Genomic DNA, 24,287 nt, shown 5'->3' with positions numbered 1-24,287 from the left:
CAAGACCTATGTGGAAAGACTGAAAGCCCTGTCACCGTATTCTTGTCTTCTATAAGCTGTAAAGAATTGACTTGTGTGTGGCCTTCCTATAAGCTGTAAAGAATTGACTTGTGTGTGGCCTACAGTGCTGTCTCTGACCCTCCCATAATGCAGATACTACACATTTGCAAATCAAATTGCATGAGGGTTTCTCACCCCAGGGATCTTAGCCTGTGACATGAGCAGATCATGTTGGAGAGATAGACACATCTCCTAGAGTTTGATGCTTCTCTGGAACAAGCTGCTGATTCACATGAAACAGAGCTTCTCCCTGACCCCCTTCAGACATAACCTAGATCAGTGGATGGGTGGCCGCAAATTCATTCTGGGGTTGGTAACCATGTCCCTCATGGACAGAGGCAGTTGGCATTAAGTATCATAGATTCTTATCTAAATTAACTTTGCTAGCCTAATCAGTGATAGTTGGGTCAACTCGAGATAAATATTGCTAGGATTGTAAGGGCTCTAGAGCCATTAGCCTAATAACCATCTTTAAACCTATGAACTGATCTAGACCCCAGCCACTTTGGTATTGTGAAAGGTGGGTCCTGTGTCCTGAACCTAGTAAGCTTCTTTGAGAAGGTTACATAGGCTATGGGTAGTACTTACTCAGTGAGCACTGCTTACTGTTACTTGGCCAAAGCTTTTGACACTATTTTCCATGTTGATATTATTAAAAATTAGAAAAACTTAATGTAAACCCCTGTGGTATCCACTGAATTGCAGATTGGCTAGTCATCAGATTCGAGGTTGTGAAAGTTGCTCCCTCTAAAAATTGTAACCATTAGAGTACTACAGGGGTTAGTGCTCGGTCCTTTCTTGTTTAGCATTTATTTTGTAGATATCCAATTCAGTATCCCAGAAATGCATCCAGGCCCGGAATATACACATACCCGGTGCACTGAAAATAGTGTGAAGCTAAATGCTAAAAGTGCAGCATAATAGCATTAGTTTAAAAAATGTAAATAAATACATAATTAAAAATAAAATCTGCTCCCCCCATGTATTGTAAGTGATACTCCTCTTCATACAGATGTGGTCATCAGAGATGCAGGTACTTTTCTGGACAGCGCTCTCTCTCTCACTCATCATCATGCTTCCATCATAATCAGGAAATAGTCTTTCCTTCTTAGACCTTCTTCTTCTTTCGGCTTTTCCCGGTTAGGGGTTGCCACAGTGGATTACCTGTCTGCTCATGATTGGCTGTGGAGTTTTACGGTGTTGAGTTGCCAGCCTGGCACCCAACCTTCCACAGAAGGCACACACATGCACACACTCACACTTAGTGCCCCTTTGGTATATATACATTCAAACATATCACTGAATTGGAGAACCCCCAAATTAATCTAACCAAGAAAATAAAAGGCCTTAAATCCTACAACTGCCCTGATAGATTAGCATAACTCTCCTTACACTCAGTAGCCTGCAAGGTGCTTAAAGGTGACCTGTGCCTTGCTTTCCAAGCTATGATAGACCCAGTCACATTTGACCTGTTTTCTTTGCAAAACCAGTGACTCTACAAACACCTGGACTCAGATATTCATTAAACAAACAAGACTCACTTGAGAGAGAGTTTCCTAACTCAAGGTATTCCCTGCCTATGAAATGTTACCACTAGAGGTCAAGCAAGGTATTACTGTGTCTACCCTTAAGGCTAGTCTTGATGGCTGGATGGGTATATACAAATTTATACCAGGGTTTATATTATCTGCAACAGTTCCAGAAGACGGCTAGAGTTCAAGCAAAAAGTTGAACTTAAAGGTCTTAAGAATCCTTCAACTGACCTGATAGATTCTCATGACTCTCCTTACAATGCTCGGTAGCCTACAATATGTATCTTATACAGTATGCTTCATTTTAGAGGGGAGGAACACTATTTTAAGTGCTTGAATTTAGGAATGCAAGCTTTTAAATATGTCTGCATTATACAGCTAGGCATCTCATGTTCATCATGATTGGCTTGTCTAGTTTTGTCCCTAATCGCAATCAACATTGCCAACTGGGTGCAGTGGTATGGAATGAGGCAGCGGACTACTCTACAGATTAGTGCATATAAAGTAGATATATAGTGCTGCTTCGTAGTATGCTGTACTGTAGACACCTGTGTTAGTAATGCTCTGCAGTTCTGTCAGACTACATAGTGCTGCTCGGTAAGGTATGCTGTACTGTAGACACCTGTGTTAGTAATGCTGTAAGACTACATGGTGCTTCTTGGTAAGGTATTCATTACTGTAGACATCTGTCTTAGTAATGCTGTGTAGCTCTGTCAGACTAAGTTGTGCTGCTTGTCATTTTCAAGCACAGGAGCAGCTGATATACATTATTGTACCAGGCATTCCAGTGCGCCATTCAGGAAACTTGACTGTGCGGTGCTAGAGACTGCAATTATTCATGCCTTTGAGTCACTGTAGTTGTCTCAGTATATCAAGCATAGTGAACATGATGCCTGTATGCTCCTACACACTGTTAGTGAATCCTAGAGATAGTTTACAGGATTTTTCGCTCTGCGTTTTCAACTTTTCTTTCAGTTTTGATGGTAAAGGCTATATTTTACTATGCATACTGAGTGTAATCTGCTGCCTGGAAAAGGGACTTTGTTTCACTTAATCCTTGAAGTACAAATCTGCAGAGTCCTAGGGAAGAGCTTTGTTACTTGTACACAAGTTTAAACTCATCTATTTCTCTGCCCTGATTTTCAACTCCTATTTGAGTTTGTCATAGGAAATCGCTGCAAGTCCAGTTTCTGTTTGTGGGCAGTGATTCAAAATGTTTGGGTTTTGTTTTCTTCTCTGTTGTGTAAGCATAGTTAGTATAATATAAGTAAGGGTATGTGGGAAGGTGCAAGTCTTTATTGTTGGTTTTCATTTGAAGCTTTGTCAGCTGATGGTTCAGTTAGTCTAGACTAGAACTGTATTCACCTTCTGGAGTTTTGCAGGTAATACAAAGATAAGGCTGTTTTGTTTTTTATTAACAGTTCAGGATATTTCTTTGGAAGTGAACTTTGCGAGGACCGACTTCATTTTTGTTGTAATAAATGCATACAAACATCCATAATATGTAAAAGATGAGGATATTTTGGTTTCACCTTTGGTTTAATTTATTGGAAGTGGAGAGACTTGTTCACATTTGCCATCTGACTACTATAAAAACTTGGAATGTGTTCTATTGAATTGAATGACGACCTCCATGTGTAGAATTGCTTTATCGAATAGTTTTAATCTAAACTGAATTTTTTTTTATCATGAAATCTGAGTATTTTGAAATTAGCAATTTTATTTGACTATGTTTTGAGGTTTCTTTTACTAGAACTTTTTCACAGTTTTTTTTTCATTCCATCAAGTGCCTTTAATAATTTCTGCATCTTTCTTTTTGATTTTAGTATTGAAATTAAAATGTGCAGTTCATCCTTGTGTTATTAACTGATATATTTATTTAGTTACTTTACTTAACTTTGTTAAACTGGTTACTGATCTGGTTCACAGATCCTTTCCAGGCAAGATTTGTGACAATTAGGCAATTACAGTTTAAGAGAACACCTACAGAAGTGTAGACAGTTGCAATAACATCTAAGTAATGTTATGCATGTATATATGTATGTGTGTGTGTGTGTATATATATATATATATATATATATATATATATATATATGTATATATTTCTATATATATATTTATATATATATATATATATATATATATATATATATATAAATAATGAATTAGTACAACAAGCTAGTAAAGATGTGCAGCAGGTAAGGGTGATAAAGGATAATGAGGGAAACATACTCACAAGCGAGGAGAGTGTGTTGAGCAGATGGAAAGAGTACTTTGAGGGGCTGATAAATGAAGAGAATGAAAGGGAGAGAAGGTTGGATGATGTGCGGATAGTGAATCATGAAGTGCAGTGGATTAGCAAGGAGGAAGTAAGGATAGCTATGAAGAGGATGAAGAATGGAAAGGCTGTTGGTCCAGATGACATACCTGTGGAAGCATGGAGGTGTTTAGGTGAAATGGTAGTGGAGTTTTTAACTAGATTGTTTAATGAAATATTGGAAAGTGAGAGGATGCCTGAGGAATGGAGAAAAAGTGTTTTGGTACCGATTTTTAAGAATAAGGCCGATGTGCAGAACTGTAGTAACTACAGAGGGGTTAAATTGATCAGTCACAGCATGAAGTTATGGGAAAGAGTTGTGGAAGCTAGGTTAAGAAGGGAGGTGATGATTAGTGATCAGCAGTATGGTTTCATGCCAGGAAAGAGCACCACAGATGTGATGTTTGCTCTGAGAGTGTTGATGGAGAAGTACAGAGAAGGTCAGAAGGAGTTGCATTGTGTCTTTGTGGACTTAGAGAAAGCATATGACAGGGTGCGTAGAGAGGAGTTGTGGTATTGTATAAGGAAGTCGGGAGTGTCAGAGAAGTATGTAAGAGTGGTACAGGATATGTACGAGGGTAGTGTGACAGCGGTGAGGTCTGCGGTGGGAGTGATGGATGCGTTTAAGGTGGAGGTGGGATTACATCAAGGATCAGCTGTGAGCCCTTTCTTATTTGCAATGGTGATGGACAGGTTGACAGACAAGATCAGACAGGAGTCCCCGTGGACTATGATGTTTGCAGATGACATTGTGATCTGTAGTGAGAGTAGGGAACAGGTGGAGGAGACCCTGGAGAGGTGGAGATATGCTCTAGAGAGAAGAGGAATGAAGGTCAGCAGAACTAAGACAGAATATGTGTGTGAATATGAGGGAAGATAGAGGAATGGTGAGGATGCAGGGAGTAGAGGTGGAAAAGGTGGATGAGTTTAAATACTTGGGATCAACAGTTCAGAGTAATGGTGAGTGTGGAAGAGAGGTGAAGAAGAGAGTACAGGCAGGATGGAGTGGGTGGAGAAGAGTGTCTGGAGTGATTTGTGACAGACGAGTATCAGTAAGAGTGAAAGGGAAGGTCTTCAAGAGGGTAATGAGACCAGCTATGTTATATGTGTTGGAGACAGTGGCATTGACAAAAAGGCAGGAGTCAGAGCTGGACGTGGCAGAGTTAAAGATGTTAAGGTTTGCACTGGGTTTGACGAGGGTGGACAGGATTAGGAACAAGTATATTAGAGGGTCAGCCTTGGTTCGAAGGTTTGGAAACAAAGCCAGAGAGGCAAGATTACATTGGTTTGGACATGTGCTGAGGAGGAATGCAGAGTACATTGGGAAAAAGATGCTAAGGAGGAAGCTGCCAGGTAACAGGAAAAGAGGAAGGCCTAAGATAAGGTTTATGGATGTGGTGAGAGAGGACATGCAGGTGGTTGGTGTGACAGAGCAAGATGCTGAGGACAGGAAGAAATGGAAACAGATGATCCACTGTGGTGACCCCTAACGGGAGCAGCCGAAAGAAGAAGTAGTAGAACAAGTGTATGATATGTTTATGGAATGGCTAACGTTTAATTCTTATTGGATATAGAGTAGAAGTAATAGTATTAGAAATTGGTGTTTTAGTTATTGCATTCTGTTGCCAAATTCAGTTCAATTGCGGATGTTACAAATGGATGCATATGGTCATCATATATGCTACTACTGGTTGTTTAGAGGACTGTACCAAACCAAGTACAATTGTATTCAGCTGCCTTCTGTTGCATTAACTTCTTTTTGAATGTAAATTAGTTGTTGGGTTTTCTTATGTGCTGTTGTAGAGAATTCTATGTTGCTAGAGCTAATTTAGAGAAGGGTGCACCCTTCGTAGTTTTCTTGAAAGGGGCTGTCACTAGTTGCATTAAGTGTATTTGATCTCAATGGGTAGGTGAATTATTTTTGCTCGAGTTTTGCTGCTAGAGGTGTGCAGTAGGAATAATTTAATAATCTAAAAGTTGTTCACTTTAATAGGAGATTGATCTAGTGATAATAATTGTCCCGTTAGCGTTACTTAAAGTAGTACAGGGTTTTGTTTTGGATTTTCAAAAATGATTAAAGAATATATTTTGTTTTCTCTTAATTGCTGAGAGTACATATTTACTGCTGAGTTTAGAGTGAGCTTGGTAAGCAATATTTCGTTTTGGGTATTGCATTTAGATAACTATACCCTTTCTTACTTCTAGAGGTAGTAAATAGGATATGCATAAACTATTTTAACTGTGTTAGGAGTTTGCTTATAATGCATTCTGTATGCAGGCTGAATGTTGTGAACAACACTGATGTATCGTAGGTGTGTTACTGCAGCCAGTGGTATTCGTTAACAGTCATTGTTGGTGAGAGTTAGATTATTTTGCAGTTTCTGTTGAGAGCCACATAGCACTGATATATTCTTTTTGCAGTTACTCACTACATCCTTTCTAGTTAATCAGTTTCAAACATTTCTGAAGTCATTGTGCAGTTTTTCTTGGAGAAGGGTAGAAGAGTTATATAAAGCAAGAATAATTATATCACTTGCATACATAATGCAGTGCAGATTTGGAAATTCAAGTGGCAAATTAGTAATTCTATCATAAAGTAGAGCTTCAAGGATGTACATTTGTGGACTTCCGGGTGATAAGGTACCATTTTCTTAGGAAGTATGGCCATCCTGTGATGAGGAAATTCTGTAACATAGATAAGATTTAAATCTCTGTAGTGCTTTGACACTGATGCCAAAGTTATTGAAAGGTTTGTGCAATAGCTCATGGTTAACGGATTCAAAACCCCGTTTTAGATCTATGAATAAGGTACAAGTGAGTTTGCCTTCCTCTGTTGCTTCATAGATGTGATTTACTGTAGTGCATCATGTATTCTTACCCCTTGCTGTTTTTGAGGTCATATTTGGAAATCTATTCCATCAGCTGTTTATAAAGCAGTTTTTCTAAGATCTTAGTAAAGGGGCATAGTATAGCAGTAGGTCTAAAGTTTTAAGTATTGGCAGGGTTTTTAGATTTGGGGATTTGCGTGAAGGATACATACCTCCACTATATGTAAGTGTTCCCAAGGTTAAGCTAACAATATAGATGTGGTGTAAGAGCTTTACTTAACTGTTGGGAAACTATTTTTAAGAATTTAGTGTGCAGTATTGAATATTTTATTGGCTTATGAATGCATTTTCTAGAGACTCCTGTAGTTGCTCTGTGAAAAGTTGCTTAAAGTGAGGGGCTGAGATAGTTGTTCAGTTATAAGAAGTTATTATTTATCGTATTATTATTAGTATGGTTAATATTTGCAATGTGTGCTTTTTTTTGGATGTATGGAAGTACACCTGTGATATTATTGAGCAATTATTTATTTAGATTGTGAGTATTATTACTAGTAGTTGCAAAGTAATTTGTGAAGCATTTGCTGTCCAGGATTGTCATGTTATCTGTTTTCTTACACAGTTTTTTTCTTATACAGTTGGCTTTAGAAGTATTAGTTTTCATCCATTGTTTTAGATCCTGATAATATAATTTCATGTTAATATTGTTTAGATCACTTTTTGTCTGTTTCTAGGCTCTGTCTCTGTCTTAGCAGTTGTTGAACTGCTACTGTAATCCATAGACATGCTGCTCCTTTTCTTCCCTTGGTATTAAGACTTCTAAAATAATCGTATATGGGTTCCAGTATTTTGTTCAATTTACTGGTAGCTCTTTTTTTTTGGTTATTTTTATTGTGCATTTCTGTCCAGTTTATTGTGCTAAGTTATGTGTCCCTTAAATTTTGGAAGGTTAAACAATTGACCATGTTTGAATAAATATAAGAATTGATTTCTGAATGTTGAGGGATTGAATAAAAAAAAAAAAGATTTGGTCACGTCACTGTTGGGTAGTATTGTTAGTTTGTTTACTTCTTTTTCAGGAGGTTTATCATCATTTTGTCTGTTAAAGACAATGTACAGCAAGAGGTTATCCCATTCGATTCTCGGCTGGAGTGCGGGGAGTGCCTTCTGTGTGGAAGTCTGCATGTCCTCCCTGCGGTTAGGTGGGCGTTCGAAAGACATGCGTAAATGGGTGTGCCTTTGTTGAAGGTTGAACGTCAAGCTGGCACCTCGGCATTTGTGAAAATCTACTGCCAATCATTAGCGGACCAGAGTTCCGCTGTGGCGACCCCTAACCGAGAAAAGCCAAAAGACAACAACATTTGTTTGTTTATTCTGAAAGCCAGTTAATATTTATATCCCCCACTGTTACATGTTTAAAGTTGCCTAATATGATGGAGGAGTTTAATCAAGTAGTCGGACTCCACTTGAGTGCCAGATGGAGGAATGTGAAGAACAGCTATATTGAATTTAAGAAAATGACTTTTAATTATTTGCTATACAACCCCTCCCCTTATCGCACTGTAGACAACACACCACTACAGAATGAAAATGTAGTCAGGGTCCTAGGCAGCTGGAATGAAAGCTCACCATCTTTTGTCCATCATGGGACAACGGTTATCTGAAAATCCTTTTATTTAGCCTATTTGTTAAAGGAATGGTGGGAGGTTGGCATAATGGTTAATGTGTTTACCTTACAGACACAATGTGATGCTAATTGGCTAGGCTTAAAATGGCCCCCAAGGGCAGTTAGCCTAATACTAATCTATGAACCTGACAAGATGTAAAGTGGTAATCACTCTCTTGTATTCAGCATTGATCAGGCCAGTTAGAGTGCAATGCTCCCTTTGCGGTGTATCTTATTAAACATGTTAACCAAAAATATCACAGGCCTAAAGTCACTGAGCTACTAAGAGAGGCTAGAAGCTGTATCAGTTTGCTCAGTGTCTTATAGATTTTTGATGGAAGATCTGTCTCACTTACTGTGCTATTAGAGACCCAGTTGTCTTGTTTCTTGTCAAGGCCAAGTATCTCCACCAGTACTAGAACCAGGGTCTAAAATCTTCATCAGCAGATAAATTAAACACGATGAAGGGGTAGGTTTATATCATAGTGCCTCCCAGACCTGTGGAATAAACTTCTCCTGCATGGTAAGCAGTGCAACTCGCTGTCTTCCTTTTATTTATTGACTTTATTCACAAGGAAAATATGACTGGGTGAGCTGCCTATTTCCACCATTGACCTTGGGAGAAAAGCTTCTCAGTAATACATAGTAAACAATTCCACAGTGATATATAATTAAAAATTAGTTTCTTGGTTAAACAAATATAATGATGTACTTAGTTAAATACATACATTGATGAAATTAGTTAAAAATACTTTGATAAACAGTGAAATGGCATAGAGATCCAAAGTTTACAGTGCATTCAAAGAAGGAAAACATCGCAATCAAGAGATATGTATCGGAGGGAATGGAGATTATCTAAGGGAATGTTAATCGAACATAGGTTAGGAGGTATTAAGTAGGTAGGTGGTAATAGTAATGAAGGGGAATGGATGGTATTATTAAGAGGTCTATATTAGATGAACAGATGATTAAAATGTCGAATACAACATGCTCGACACTTTTAATCGAACGTTCATCTAATCGAAAACTGAAATGGCTGAAAATCAGGTAATCGAAAGATTTTGTTTGGCCAGGACCTTCCCTGTACTGACATGCGAGACATATACAAACTACCAATATATGTACACCCCTACTCGCTCACATTATTTCAAACTTTTCATATCAAAAAACACACTTCTGCTTTTTAGGAGAAGGTGGGGGGCTTCACCCCTCCCTCACACATCCCAATGTGGGTTGCTGTGTCCCCCACACCCCCGTAACTAAATATACCAACTCCAAGATGGCTCTACATTGGGGAAAGGGCAATTTTCCGGTAATGCCAAAGCAAATTCTTTCACAAGGAAAGAATTTGCTTACCTCGCCATTCGAGACAGGTTAGCATATTGACGTCAAAAGTCAAATTCAGTGACATGGCCAAGTAAAAGTTTTCAAAACTCCTATTTTCGGCATATTCAGCTTCTGATTAAATGAACGTTCGATTTAAAGTGTGTCGAGCATGTTGTACTCGACATTTTAATTGTTCGTTCATCTAATATAAACCCTTATTAAGAAGGGAACAGGTTATCCTGGAGACGAGCAGAGTCAGGTGTTGGCTTGATAGTCCTTCACTGTGATTTTAAGGGAATGGAAATAGGATTTAGTCCTAATAGTTGTATGCAAGGAATTCCAGACTTGGTTTATACTCTTATTATGTAGCCAATCTCCTGCTGATTTAAGGGGATAGAGAGCTGCTGTGGAGCAGTATACCATAGTGTGAGGTTGGGGGCTTAGTGCATTACTGTATTACTTAGTGCAGGACAGGAAGTTTAAATGCCGTGAATAGCTGTGTATATGTTAGAAGGTGTGAGAGTTCTGTCTAGTTTAGAGATTTGAATGCCAAGCACTGATGGGTTCTAAATGGAGTATTTGTTGCAAATTTAGCAGTTTTATTGTAACAATGTTCAAATGTTTTTATTGAGACCTGGAGATTTGTAAATATAGGAGTGCCATAAAGAGTGGAGGAAAGCAGGTAGGTTGTGACTAAAGTGTTATGGTTGTATTGTTGAAGAGATTTTTTGTTTGTGTAGTTTAACAACCTTTTGCTGTTTTATTTATTTATTTATTTTTTTTTTTTCCTGAGAGTTGGATGTGTAGGTCATGTCTGAGATTATCATTGTTAACAATCCCAGTATGGAGGTTGACTACAGTGATTGTTGTTAAGAGGTAGAATTTTGAAATTAACTTTTTCATGGGAGAAGGGTTTAGGGGAAAAAAGGAGTAATTTTTCTCTTTATTTGAAAGTTGCAAAGCCATTTTGGTGGCAGTAAAAGCTTCATGAGTGATTAGTTGGAGATGAGATGCAGGGTCAGAGGAATATGTGTGCAGAATCATCTGAATAATGAATTAAGGAGGCCTGTTTTGTGGATGTATGGAGAGTATTGATGAGGATGTTGAAGAGGAGGGAGCCAAGGATAGAGCCTTGTTGGGATGCATGTGGTGATAGGGATACAGGGAGAGAGGGTTGGTTGCCATTTGACTGACTGTTGTCAATCAGACAAGTAGCTTTTTAACCATTAAATAGTCTTTTGTGGTAGGCCAAGAAAGATAATTTACAGAAGGAGTTTGCTGTGGCAAACTGTATTGAAGGCTTTTGACGAGTTTAGAAATAAAGAGGAAACCAGTTTGGCAGTGTCCTAGCTTTAACCGTTTCAGTGAAGGATAGGGGGTTGTTTTAGTACTGTATGAGTTATGGAAACCATGTTGAGTTGGGGAATAGGAGTTTTTCCTTGATAAGGTATTTCAGTAGTTGTTTGTGAATACATTTTTCCTAGAACTTTGGAAAGGGGGTGTGGGGTAGGATTGACATTGGTCTAAAGTGAGAGATTTCAGTTGATAGCCTGCATTTAAGTATTGGGGTGTTACTTGAATATTTTTCCAAAAAGAGGCGACATAGGATTTCTAAATGAACCTGTTTATGAGGATTGAGATTGGGTAGGCAATTCTGCTAACTCCATTTTAAGGTATTCACTAGGGAAGTTATCAGCATAGGTAGAGCAAAGCTTTAATTTGTTGAGGAGAAGTTTTTGTAGGAAGGAGCATATTGTGGTCAGAAATTTGAGGAATTAGTGTGTTGTTGTTGATTGGGGTAAGGTAAAGTGGTGGGAGAATTTGTGATGTGCGATGATGTACTTTCCATGAAGTGTTGAATTGTGTGACAGTTTCTAGTGGGGGTTTGTAGAAGGGTTAGGTTATATTGTTGCTTGGGTGTGCTATTGATTTCCAGAATTTTTATGGTTTTGTTTATTTAATGTTTTGAATTTCTGCAGTATATTTTTCTCAGCATTTATTTGTTTCTTTGTTAGATGTTCTTCATCTCACATTGCTGCAGTCATAACCTGTGGGTAGTCCGCTGTCCTCGGTCGGCCCGAATACCAAAGTGTTAGGCTGGCGTCGGTCATGGTCGCTCAGATCTGACGTCAGTACGCCGTGGTACTAAAGCGCATGACCGACGCCATATCCTCAGTCTTTCTTGCCGCATGGTCCGAAGCAGAAGCAGCGTTTTGCAAGTGCCGTTCGGCGTCCTGAAATTTTCGTATTCTGAGTTTCAGACCGAAGACCAAGTTGGGCTAAGTACCCCGTTGGGGAATATTTTTGTCTTTTCTTGCCTCAGTTAAATCCGGATGTCAGAAAAAGTGAATAATTGTATTTCTTGTGGGAAACAGATACCTCATAGGGATTACCACTCTCTTTGTATTCCTTGCTTGGGGCCTGAGCACGATGTAGTCGGGTGTCGCTTTTGTGCTAGATTTAATAAGCGCACCATTAATCGCAGGTTAGATTGTGCTAGGCTTGTCTTCGGTAAGCGGTGTAATTACAATATGCCGTCGGATCCTCCGACGCCCGCTACCGCTAAGAAGCGCAAGGAAAAATCGTTAAAGTCCAAACAGGATGAGTCGTCCGTTACGGACGCCGGTTCTTTAGAAACTACGGTGGAATCTGTGGATCCAGCTGAGGTTTCAGCTGAGTTTCAGGGGGAGCCTTTAGTTTTGCAGGATGTGGCCTCTCAGGAGTCGGGTCAGGCTGAGGGGGCCTCTCAGGTTTCTGTAGTCCCTCATTTGCATAAGGTGGTTAGGCCTTCTACTTCTGTCTCTAAGGTACCTTCCAAGGTCAGGCCTGGTTTGTCTTCCTCTGGCGTCAGCCCTAGTTTTGCAGGTTCTGCACCTAAAAAGCATATGCTGAAAATGGCAGAAGATTTAATTACCTTAATCAGGGGTTCTTTGCCTCCTCCAGATAAGAGGCCTAGGGTGGAGCCAGAGGTGGAAGGATTAGAGCATTCTTCAGATTACTCGGAGTCTTTGGCTGAAGACATTCAGGATTTTCCTCCTTATTCTGATTCAGATGCAGAGGATTCTAGTCCTTCTGCTTCCCCCCCCAGAGGATTTTTCTTTTTCTGAAACCCTGCATTCCATTTGAGAGCATTTTAAGTGGGAAGGTCAGGATTTCTCAGATTCTAGAAAGAGACTTAGGGAATTTTTGTTTTTACCACAGCATAGGCCCTTGGCTATACCCCCTGTTTTGGATGTTGTTCAGGATGTTTTCTCTGAAGCTTCCCTTAATCCTGATTCTTTGCCTCCTGCCCCGGTCAAGCCAGACAGGTATTACAGAGTGCCTGAGGCTCATAAATATTTGTATAAAAGCCCGAGAGCTGACCCAGAAACTATTAGCCAGGGACCTAAGGGTGTCAGGGCTTCTATTGTAAAGAATCCAGTTCCTATGGATAAAGATTCTAGAGCTTTGGATAGATGGGGTAAAAAAGTGTATACCTCTTCCACTCTAGCAATGAGGGCTTTGAATTGCCAGTTTCATATGCTGAAGTACCAGAACTTTCTCCTAAGTCAGTTGAAATCTAAGGTAGATGCTTTGGCAGAGGGCATTGAGTGTAAGGAATTGCAGGATTTAGTTCATGCCTCTGATCAGGTGGGTAAGCATTCTTTGCAGTGTGGTTTTGATGCTCTTCAGGCCTCTTCCAGGGTGGCTGCCACTGGATCAGTTATTCGTAGGCACGCCTGGCTTAAGGATCAGAATTTGTCAGAGCATGTTAAAGCTCGTATTTTGGATGCTCCCCTTCAGTCTGAAGTTCTGTTTGGTTCTCCTGTGGAGTCAGTTTTGAAGAAAATGGAAGACAAAGCTAAGTCTATGCAAACAGTTAAGGATTTTTTACAGCTGCAGCCCCCTAAGTTTAGCAGAAATTGGCCTACTAAGGGATGGGCTTATCCTTCTTCTGATTTACAGTCTAGGGGCAGATCTAGACGTGGTAGGGGCAGAGCTCATGCTCAAGGTTCTTTCCGGCCTAGGAAGTGGAGTTTCCCTGCACAATCTTCAGGTGAGGGCAGGGGTCAGCCTTTTCGTAAACAGACCCAATGACCTGTATCTCCAGCTGCCAGATCCCTCCTGTCTGGCAGCTCCTCTGGGAGGAAAGTTGGCACATTTCAGGAAAAATTGGCTTTTAGTCACTCAGGACAAATGGGTGTTGGACATTATACATCGAGGCTACAAGTTTTATTTTCACACCTTGCCTCCTTTCAAAGGCATGCCAGACGTTCCTTCTCAGCAAAAGGTGGAGGCTCACAAACAGATTTCTTTACTTCTCAAATTGGGGGCTATCCAGGGGGTCCCTCCATCAGAAGTAGGCCTAGGATTTTATTCTCGCCTGTTTCTTGTACCAAAGAAAGGAAACACTTGGAGACCAATTCTGGATTTGTCTATTCTCAACACATACCTGGACATTCCAAAATTCAAGATGTTAACTTTGCAACAACTTCTGCCTCTATTAGGCAAAGATCACTGGATGGTAACTTTGGATCTCAAAGAGGTTTATCTTCACATTCCTATCAGGCCCAGCTGCAGGAGGTTCCTGCGTTTTCGGGCTGGGACTTTACATTATCAGTTCTCTGCATTGCCCTTTGGCTTATCTACTGCGCCCAGGGTGTTCACAAAGGTCCTGGCACCGGTGATAGCCTTCTTAAGGTTAAGGGGAATACAAATCTATCCTTATTTGGACGATTGCCTGATTCTGGCTCAAGACAAAGTCAAGTTACTTCACCATCTACAGTGTGTTATGGCAGTGTTAAGGTGCCTAGGGTATTCTGTGAACGAAACAAAGTCCAGTCTAGTACCCTCTCAGGACATGTGCTTTCTGGGTGTGAGACTGAATACAGCTTCTCAGATGGCATTTTGACCCCGGACAAACAAAGAAATCTTACCCTTTACTTCCAACAATTGTCTCTACGGTCCAGGCTGACTGCAAGGACAGTCCTTCAAGCCTTGGGGTTCATGGCATCTTGTATTCTGGTGCTTCCCAATGCCAAACTGCATATGAGGAAGCTACAATGGTATCTCAAAAGCGTATGGACTCAACACTGCCACGATTTGGACACTGTCATTCAGATGATACCTTGCATCCAAAGGGAATTTTGTGGTGGGCTCAGGAATGTCACCTAAACAAGGGACTCTCTGTGACCCGACCAGAGGCGAGTCAGATCTTAACGACAGATGCCTCAGACATGGCCTGGGAAGCACACTTCAATGGAAAATGGGTTCAAGACACGTGGCCTGCCAGACTACAACATTTGCATATCAACATGAAGGAGATGTTAGCAGTCCAATTTGCATTGATGGCTTTCAAGGATTTACTTCACCCAGGACAAGTGTTGATTCAGACAGACAACACAACAGTCATGTGGTACATCAACAAGCAGGGGGGTACCCATTCGTACCCTCGTTGCAGACAAGCTATGATTTTGTGGGAGACTGCTCTCAGTTTGCACCTCACCCTTCAGGCAAGGTTTCTGCCAGGAGCACAGAACTCCTTAGCAGATGTTTTGAGCAGACAGATGGTGGATCCCCACGAGTGGAAATTGGATCCTCATGTCTTTCAACAGTGGACGGTGGCATGGGGGACTCCAGACATAGATCTGTTTGCTTCTCCACTGAATTACCAACTGCCAAAGTTTTGCACAAAGCTGTTTCACCCAAAAGCTTGGAAAGTGGATGCTCTATCATTCAGTTGGAACAACCTTCACGTTTATGCCTTTCCCCCTCTACCTCTCCTTCCCAAGGTGCTCCTAAAGGTCAGGCAGGACAAGCCTTGCATGATTCTGATAGCTCCAGATTGGCCACGGCAGCACTGGTACCCTCTGCTGAGGACTTTAGTACGGGAGCCTCCTTGGCCTTTGCCATTAATTCCACACCTTTTGTCCCAGGCAAGCAATCATTTCCGCAATGTCAGGATTCAGTCCCTGCATCTGACAGCCTGGCGATTCTGTTTTAGACCCTGGGGTCGCAGCTTCCTCAAGTTTTGAATGTCATTTTGGAGGCCAGACGGCCTAGTACAAGGAAAGTTTATGCTGATAAATGGAGGAGATTTTTTCTTTGGAGCAAAACAAAGAGCTTTGATGTTTCAGTGCCTAATTTGAGTGTTTCACTTCAGTATCTTACAGAATTATTAGACAAGGGTTTGTCTTTCTCCTCTGTAAAAGTTCATGCTGCAGCCATTTCTGCTCACTATGACTGTGACCCACCATTATTCTCTCACCCTTTGTTCAAGCAATTTCTTAGAGGGGCAAAGAACATAAGACCCCACGTAGAGCTCCTACTCCTTCCTGGGATCTCAATTTTGTGTTGGAAAAGCTCACTTTACCTCCTTTTGAACCTGCAGCTACTTCAGAGTTGAAGTTTTTGTCTTGGAAGACTGCTTTTTTGTTGGCCATTACGTCTGCTAGAAGGGTATCTGAATTACAGGCTCTAATGGCAGTTGAACCCTTCCTGATATTTCATAAGGATAGGGTCTCACTACGTATTAATCCTACTTTTATGCCTAAAGTTGTTTCTAATGTGGCCTTAAACCAATCTATTCATCTGCCTACATTTTATGAGAAAATTTTGCATTCTTTGGACATTCACAGGCAGTTACGTTATTATTTGAGCAGAACTAAAGGGTTCAGGCAGTCCCAACAGTTACATTTCTTTTGCCTTGGGGTCTCAAGGAAAACCTGTTTCAAAACAAACTATTTCTAAGTGGATTGGGCATTGCATTGCTTTCTGTTATTCTCATCATGGTAAGGAGGTTCCGGCTGGAATCAGACCTCATTCCACTAGGGCTACTGCCACTTCTACTGCTTTTTTAAGGGGAGTAGCTACTAAGGATATTTTGGAGGCAGCTACCTGGAGTTCAGTGCACACTTTTTCTAAACATTACCATCTTCCTCTTTATTCCAAATCTAGGGCTGGGTTTGCCACTGCAGTTTTACAGGGCATGTTAGCAGCTCCTAATGCTATTTGATTTTACCAACCTCCCTTTACCTTTGCTTTGGGATTCTACCCACAGGTTATGACTGCAGCAATGTGAGATGAAGAACATAGTACAGTTTTGTACCTACCATAAATGTAGATGTTCGAAGATCCACATTGCTGCAGGCTAATTTACCCTCCCTCCTTCCCCTCTGTAGTTTGGGGTGGCTGTGTGATTTGTGGTGTATCTATTGTTGCTATTTTGGTGATTGGGTATTTTTCTATTTTTGGCTATGGCCTTTCTTTTTAAGGCCTTCTGACATCTGGGGCAAGAAAGACTGGCGTCGGTCATGCGCTTTAGTACCACGGCGTACTGACGTCAGATCTGAGCGACCATGACCGACGCCAGCCTAACACTTTGGTATTCGGGCCGACCGAGGACAGTGGACTACCCACAAGTTATGACTGCAGCAATGTGGATCTTCGAACATCTACATTTATGGTAGGTACAAAACTGTACTTTATGGTGTACTTTGCTGTACCAGCGTTGTGGTGTTTTATTTTTTTTTTGCCAATGTTCACAGGCTTTGTATCTGTTTTGTGTACGGATTCTACTGGTTTTGGAGAGGCAGTTTGCATTCTGTGTTTTGACTCTCTCTCTTTTTTTCTTGGTGGGGCTAGGCTGTTTAGGATGTTTAGGAATGATGAATTAAATATTTTCGCAGCTTCATCCAGTGGAAGGGCTTTCAGGATATTTCAGTTAGTGGAGGCAAGAGAAGAATTGCGTGCGTCAGGGTTAACGTTAAAGATGCTACATGTAGTTTTGTACATTTATTGTTCAGGTGGATGAGTATTAAGTCTGTTGGCATAGCGATGACGGTGGTCACTCATAGAATTTGAAAGAGTATCTGTAGAGGTGAATGTAATAGGATCTGAGATAAGGATCTAGTCCAGTTTGGAACTGTTGTTTGTTTTTACTAGATATGTGGGGCTGTGAATTAGTTATTTGAAGTCAATAAGTTTGTGATGAAAATAGATGAGCTTTGGGTAAGATTGAGCCAGTTAATACTGACATCCCCTAGTTGTATTTTTTCCTTGCTGGAATGTTGTTGTAATTCAGTGTAGAATATTCTCTAGAGTGTGTATATTATCTCCAGTGGGAAGGTGTAAGACAATAATGCATGCTTGTTTCATTTTATTTAGTTTTAGAAATATGATAAGGACCTCTGATGAGTTGAATTTAAACATAAAATTAGATGACTGGATTGGTATCCACTAATTTGCTCCAGGATTGACTGGTATGACCATTCTAAAGAAAGGAAGTGTGGATTGAGGGCAGATACTGGCAAGGCCTTGTGAATGGTCATGGGACTCAGCAGTATCTGAATATCTATGAACCAGTTGGGGTCTGAGTCTGTATTAGTTGAATTGTATCTAGTAGGGAAGCCTAAATTGTGCTGGTCATGGTCTGTTGTTGAGGAAACAAGTGTAGTTTTTGATTTAAGAAATTGGTAGCATAGCGATTGTCCTTAATTCAAGATTCGGTAATGGTTAAAATTATGAAGTTGTGCTGTATTGTCCATAATTTTGGGACGTCCATTTGTCATTTTTGCTGTTAATATTCAGGAGTCTAGTTTTTGTGCCTTTGATTTTTATTGAGTATTGCTAATGTGAAGTGCAAGGGATGGACCAGTAGTCAGTTCTGTGCTAACTGAAGTACTGTAAACCAAGAGAGAAGTAAGTGATAGTAAAAGGTGGTGGTTAATGTACATGCATGTATGTGGTTTAATGTCACAGTCTCAAAGCCCTGAATCTTAAAAATCATAATCCTGAAACCATAATATTGAAAGACAAAAATGCTGGCAACCACAATGTCTAAAAAATCTTGAATATTGAATTCCCCTACCAGTGTGAATTTAGGAAAGAATACTATCATGGTTCCTACTCTAGGAATGAGTGCTAACATGGGTCCTGCGAGGGTGTGGATTCTGGAATGAATACTAACATGGGTCCTGCAAAGGGCAAGTTCATGAGTTCAGTATTGTGATCTTTAGTGTTTTAGCCTTTTACTATTATGGTCGTATGATTATGATTTTCAAGATTGTGGTAGTAAACCTGTAGGTATAGTATATTACACGTGCCAAAGAAGGTCCTTGCAGCAACCCACTTAACCAGTCAGAACAGCTTGACAGCAGTTAATTTTGTGCGTGTGGGGAGGGGAGCTCACCCACACCAGCTTATTTAAATCTAACCACAGCATGTTCACACTAACACTGGGAAAAAGACAAGCCTAGATCCGATGCATTTTTTGACAGTAGTTTTGATTAAAAAATATGCTTCCTATATAAAAAAGTGCTGAAGCTGGCCCAGTGATCAGCCGACTTACCCATTTAACAACTACTTAATAAATAGATAAATGGTTCAGTAGATAGTCCCACAAAGGTCCTGTTGTTATAGATAGTCTCCAGGAAATCCTATTTTTATTTTCCCACTCTCTTGTAGAGCAGACAAAATTTCCTCATCCTGAATAAGCTCATTCTAATTTGAGTTGACGTAACATCAGTGGGATGACACTGGAGTAGAAGGAAGACTGATCCTGTTTGCTGTTCTGCTTCTGGAAAAAGTGTGGATGTAAGTTATTAACCTGACTGACTAAACAAATTTTTTCTGCAGTGTGCAGTTTCTTGCTTTCTGCCAGTCTACTTGTCACCGTTAACAAGGAACTAAAATACTTGTAAACTCTTAGTCCACACCCAGCCGTGCATAGAACCATTTTTCTCTGCTGTTCACCTTCTATTCTCTGTCTAGTCACAGTAGAGAAGTTGCTAAAGTGATTGCCTGAAGACAGTTATTTACTATCCATACCGTTCTTTTATTTTTTTTCTTCTTCTCTAAGCAGCTCTCACAGATACCTTTTCTGTTGGCAAGGTGGCACCCCAACAATGTGCTGTACACATGCAATGCTAGTGGTAGTATTGTGGCGTAGATCTTGCCTTATGCATGCTTTAGCCAGGAATTTGTATTTGTTTATCAAGACCAACAGCACCCCCCACACCCAAAGATACACATCTGAGTGTGCTATTTTTTCTGTACCACACCTCCTTGTACTAATATAGAATATTTCTTGCTAGTGACTGTGCTGGAACCTCTCTTTTTTGGTAGTTAATGCTCAGACCTCCAAGCAGAGAGCCAAGACCAGTGGCTAATAAAATTTGCTGATGATTGCAAACTTTGTGTTATTGTTAACTCACCCTCTGGCACTCAAACTTCTCCTAGTAAACTCTTGATGAACTAAAATGGGATCAAACTAAATGCTAAAAAGTGTAGTACTATCGCTTTTGTTAGAACATCCCCTCCCTTCATTATACTGTCTAGACATCACACCTCTACAAAAAGAAAATGTATTCGAGGACCTAGGTACTTGGGTTGATAGTTCCCTCTCTTTTGTCTGTTATCTGATAATGGTTGTCAGGAAATTCTTTTATTTAGCCCAGCTAATTACCAAAGGAATATTATCAAGGTGTGAATAGGTAGTGACTCCTTCATACTCAGCATTAATGAGGCCAGTTATTAGTTACAACACCTACTTTTGGATGTCCCTCACTAAACCTATCAAACTATTAGAAAGACTCTGAAGTTTCCTAACTAAAAACATCACAGGCCTAAAGTCTCTGAGCTACCAAGAGAAGCTGGAAACTCTATTCCTCTATTCAGTCGTATAAACTTTTGGGGAGAGATCTGTCTTCGTTATTGTGCCATTACAGACCTTATTGTGTTGGACCTCTTGTTTCTTCAAAAGCCCAATATTTCCAGCAAGACTAAATGAGGGACCTGAATCTTCACAAACAGATAAGTAAAACATGGTGGTGGGACAGGTTCATAACCCAGTGCCTTTGAAACCTTTGGAATAAACTTCTGCATCTTATTCTTAAGCAGTACAATTCAGTATCATCCTTTAAGCATAAACTAGATGACTGGGTGGTTATTCTCACATCTTATCCAGGATTGATCAGTTTGCCCCTCTTGAAGAAAGGGGATGTGGCCAGAGAGAAGATATTGGCAAGGTGAGAGTGGTCATGAAACTTCATGACCTTGCATTATCTTTGAATCTGTCATCTATGATTGACCTTTTTTAGACTGCGCACACACATTGAGGAAACAGCTAAAGCAGTGTTACTGTAAACGTATGTGGCATCCATATAGTCTGATTTAATTTGTTTCCCCCTTTTCTATTGTTTTAACCCATGTACACAGTCAGAGCAGGGCTCATTCCTAACGCAATAATGGAAATGCAATAGAGTTCAGTGTTTGTGGGGGAAATACTCGCTTGCTTAATGAATATTTTCAGATTAACTTTGTATTAACTTTCTATTATTAACAGCCCACATATATAAATACATGGTTTCTTTTTATTCCACACAATCATTCCAACAGCTAAGGAATTTCCTTAATGTTAATAATGAAGGAGATTTTGATTGTTTCTCATATGCAGTGAGCAGATTTCAAGTAGAATAAACAGCATGCACTCATTACATTTTCTTGCACGTTTATCTAGGAGACTTTATCTCCAATGCAGATGATTTCAAAATACCATGGAGAGTTCCAGCTGTGGAGTATATGTTCCAGTGAAGTAGTTTCATTGGTACTCTCTCACTTGAAGTCTTACTAGATTAGATCCTTGTGTATGGCAGAAAGACTCTGCTTTTTTGTAGTAATATATAATTTGAGCAGACAGTTTGTTTGAATTTTCATTTATTTATTTTTTTGCAGTGACCTGAAACAGTATAAGAAAATGTGACATGAAATGGCAAACCTTAACAAATATCGAGAATACCAGCGATTGGATGATGAAGAGGAAGATTCCATGCCAGCTGGGGAGGATGATATGTTAGTGCATGTACCTGAAGGGTTGAAAGGTAAGGAATGTCCTGATCTGTCACTAAGGTTTCATCTTTGTTACTGACTAGACTAAGACTAGGAGGACATAGCTAGCCCAGTACCTAAAACTTTCTTGGGCTGTGTTAGCCCTTTCCCCATAATTTATTATTTATTTACTGGGAAAGTCTGACTTTGAACGAGCCAATTTCGGCGGAGTCCTGGAAAGAAATGCTCTAGATGCATGCCGTTGTAATAACTCATGGATGCCGAGGCCACATTTTGACATGTATCAGTTATTCACAGCTACAGACAGTCCCAGGTTGCCATTGTTTGTATTGTTGTTTGCTTCAAGGTACTTTTTTTTAATTCAGGGAGTAAGCCGTTTGAATTCTTCAACGTTCAGCTCAATCTGTTCCTGTTGTGCTTTTGTGAAGTAGAGTGATTTTTTTTTTCTCTAAGGTTCCTCTCCCTCTGTCTGATTTGCTCATCTTGTCCTGCCTCTGAGTTAGCTTGTTTGCTTTAGTTTTGCTTGCTTGATTGTTGCTGTGTTATTTTTTTTAAATGTTGTTAATAATGGGCAAGAAAGAGCAGTCCTTCAGAAAATGTAGTTGTGGGGCCAAATATTCTACATCAGAGCAAGCAAGACTCTTTACTCTGAAGAACTTAATTTTAGCCATTCATACCACAAGTGAGAAAGAATAAATTGGAGTTGAAACTCCAGACTGCACCAGCTATGGAGTCCTTCTCCTAGGACTCACTTTACACATTGTTTTTTTGGTTAACCCAAAAGGAAACAGGAGCTCAATTCTAGTCATGCAGTTAAAAGGATGAAAATGTTGATATTCCTGCCTGTTCCAAGTTTATTTCCACGCAGAGCATTGTTTTGGAGGAAATGGCTCCACCTAAGTCTAAGCATGTTGTAGGAGGAATCCCTTTGATGAGGAGCCCCCCTGCTCATGCTTTTTATTTCCTCTAAGATTAAGCTCCATACCCGTCTACCCACTTCTTTGGCTTCCCCTGGGTTCCATCAGTCCATTCTGCCCATTTGAATCAGGCATCTCCTCTATCCCTATTTTGGAAGAATGTTCCTATTTTTGGAGGCATGTCCCTAAGGTATTTTCCTATTTTCAGATTTCATTTACCCCATGCAATTTCTTCAATCCTCCTCATTGCACATGATTTCTGAAGCTGTCTAGTACACAGAAAACAATACTAGAAATAATTTAAAGAAAGAAGATATACATCTTACATATCCCTTTTTCCATACCAAAAATAGATGATCTTGTTTGGTAGAATTTTGCTGTGTAAATCATTAAAGTCAACAGATTTTACACTGTCTCTTTAACAGCATGCTTATATTTGTTTCAAAATTTTTGCAAATTTTGTTTTTAAACACAATGTTTAAAAACCCACAGTCCTACTGGAAGTGAGAAGAGTTATGTGCTATTTGGTATTCAACTTTTATGTTAATTAGATATCCAGATTTTTGTCTTGATTTGCCTACTTTTCAAGGGCCTTTGTTTATCTTTTCTGTTTTCAATGTCTGCATGTTGAGAGGTATGATTTGGGGTACAGTAAAATGTGTCAAGCCTTCCTCAATATATAGCCGTTCTGATCCCAGATGTCTTTCCCCACTAACACTGGAAGTTTAAGAGCACATTTTCTGCCCATCTTTTCCAACCAAGGTCTGAAGCCTTCCTTATCTAGGTCCCTTCAAGCCCCATTTCCTTTTGTGCCATCAGTAAGCCTGTTTTCATTGGCATTGATGGCTCTATCAGGCCTACTTCCTGTTGGCCTACATCCCCTCGACCCTGACCTCCTCGTTGCTGACTTTGCTATTGGGAATACTGTTCTTGACCTTGGTTCCTTTGTGACTGGTACCTCTATTGGCATTGGGTGTTGACCTCTAAGGGCCAGCCTTCGTCACTATTTCTTCTGGCCCAAGTATTCTGTTGCTGGTGCTGGTTTTCTGTTGCTCATTTTTTAAACACTTTTATTGAATTATCACTTGTGATATAGGCAAATTTATATTTATATAAAAGTAATGAAACTGTATTAACAAATTAACATTAACAAACATTATACTTAACATATGTTGCTATATATCATGTAACCTAAGCACCGTTATGTAAATAATTGACATTTTCTACCCCTTTTTTTAAACAAGAAACATCTTTATTAAATCATCATTTACGACATAAGCAATCATACATTTATATAAGTGAAAACAAACCACACCAACACAAGTATTACATCACAAACCATACTGACACACTCCCAGTTGCAAACATTATACATCACTTATAATCTACTCAGTCATTTTCAGTGAAACATTACATAGCTCATTTAAGTCCTGCTTTCTTTTAAACATTATTCCTCCCTTGTATGTATTGATCTCACAATTCCCGTTTTTTTCCTATGTAGTTTGCTCCTACCCTTTTCTAAAGATCTCGATTCCAGTTGTTTTATCTCTGTTACTATATTCACTACTCGTAATATAGTTGGTTTAGATTTTGATTTCCATTTTCTAGTAATTGCTTTTTTGGCAGACACGATAATTAGATGCAGCAAGACCTTACCATGTCTAGGCAATTCCAATTCTGTATCATAGCTCAGAAAAATCATCTACCTCATCACATCAGTCCACCCATCCAGCATCTCCAACAGTGCATTCCACAGGGAATCCTTTAAAGTCCACCAACCCAATGCAGTCTCAGAAAAATATGTTCCCAAGTACCCAT

General features: G+C 39.9%; 1 protein-coding gene across 2 annotated transcripts in view; it reads left to right on the top strand.

Moving 5' to 3' along the window:
- LOC122798555 (autophagy-related protein 9A-like) overlaps positions 1-24,287 on the top strand; it is a 1,089,020-nt gene that overhangs the window by 75,234 nt on the left and 989,499 nt on the right. For both annotated transcript variants that reach the window (XM_044067609.1, XM_044067608.1), the window contains exon 2: positions 21,439-21,584. In XM_044067609.1, the coding sequence (XP_043923544.1) occupies positions 21,473-21,584 (112 nt within the window). In that variant the 5' untranslated portion in view covers positions 21,439-21,472. The remainder of the gene's footprint in view (positions 1-21,438; positions 21,585-24,287) is intronic.

This window comes from Protopterus annectens, chromosome 3.part1 (assembly GCF_019279795.1).
Source record: "Protopterus annectens isolate FY-2018-M chromosome 3.part1, PAN1.0, whole genome shotgun sequence".
Classification (NCBI taxonomy): domain Eukaryota; kingdom Metazoa; phylum Chordata; order Ceratodontiformes; family Protopteridae; genus Protopterus; species Protopterus annectens.
Note: the sequence above shows the minus strand (reverse complement) of the source record. Positions and strands in the feature narration are given on the sequence as shown.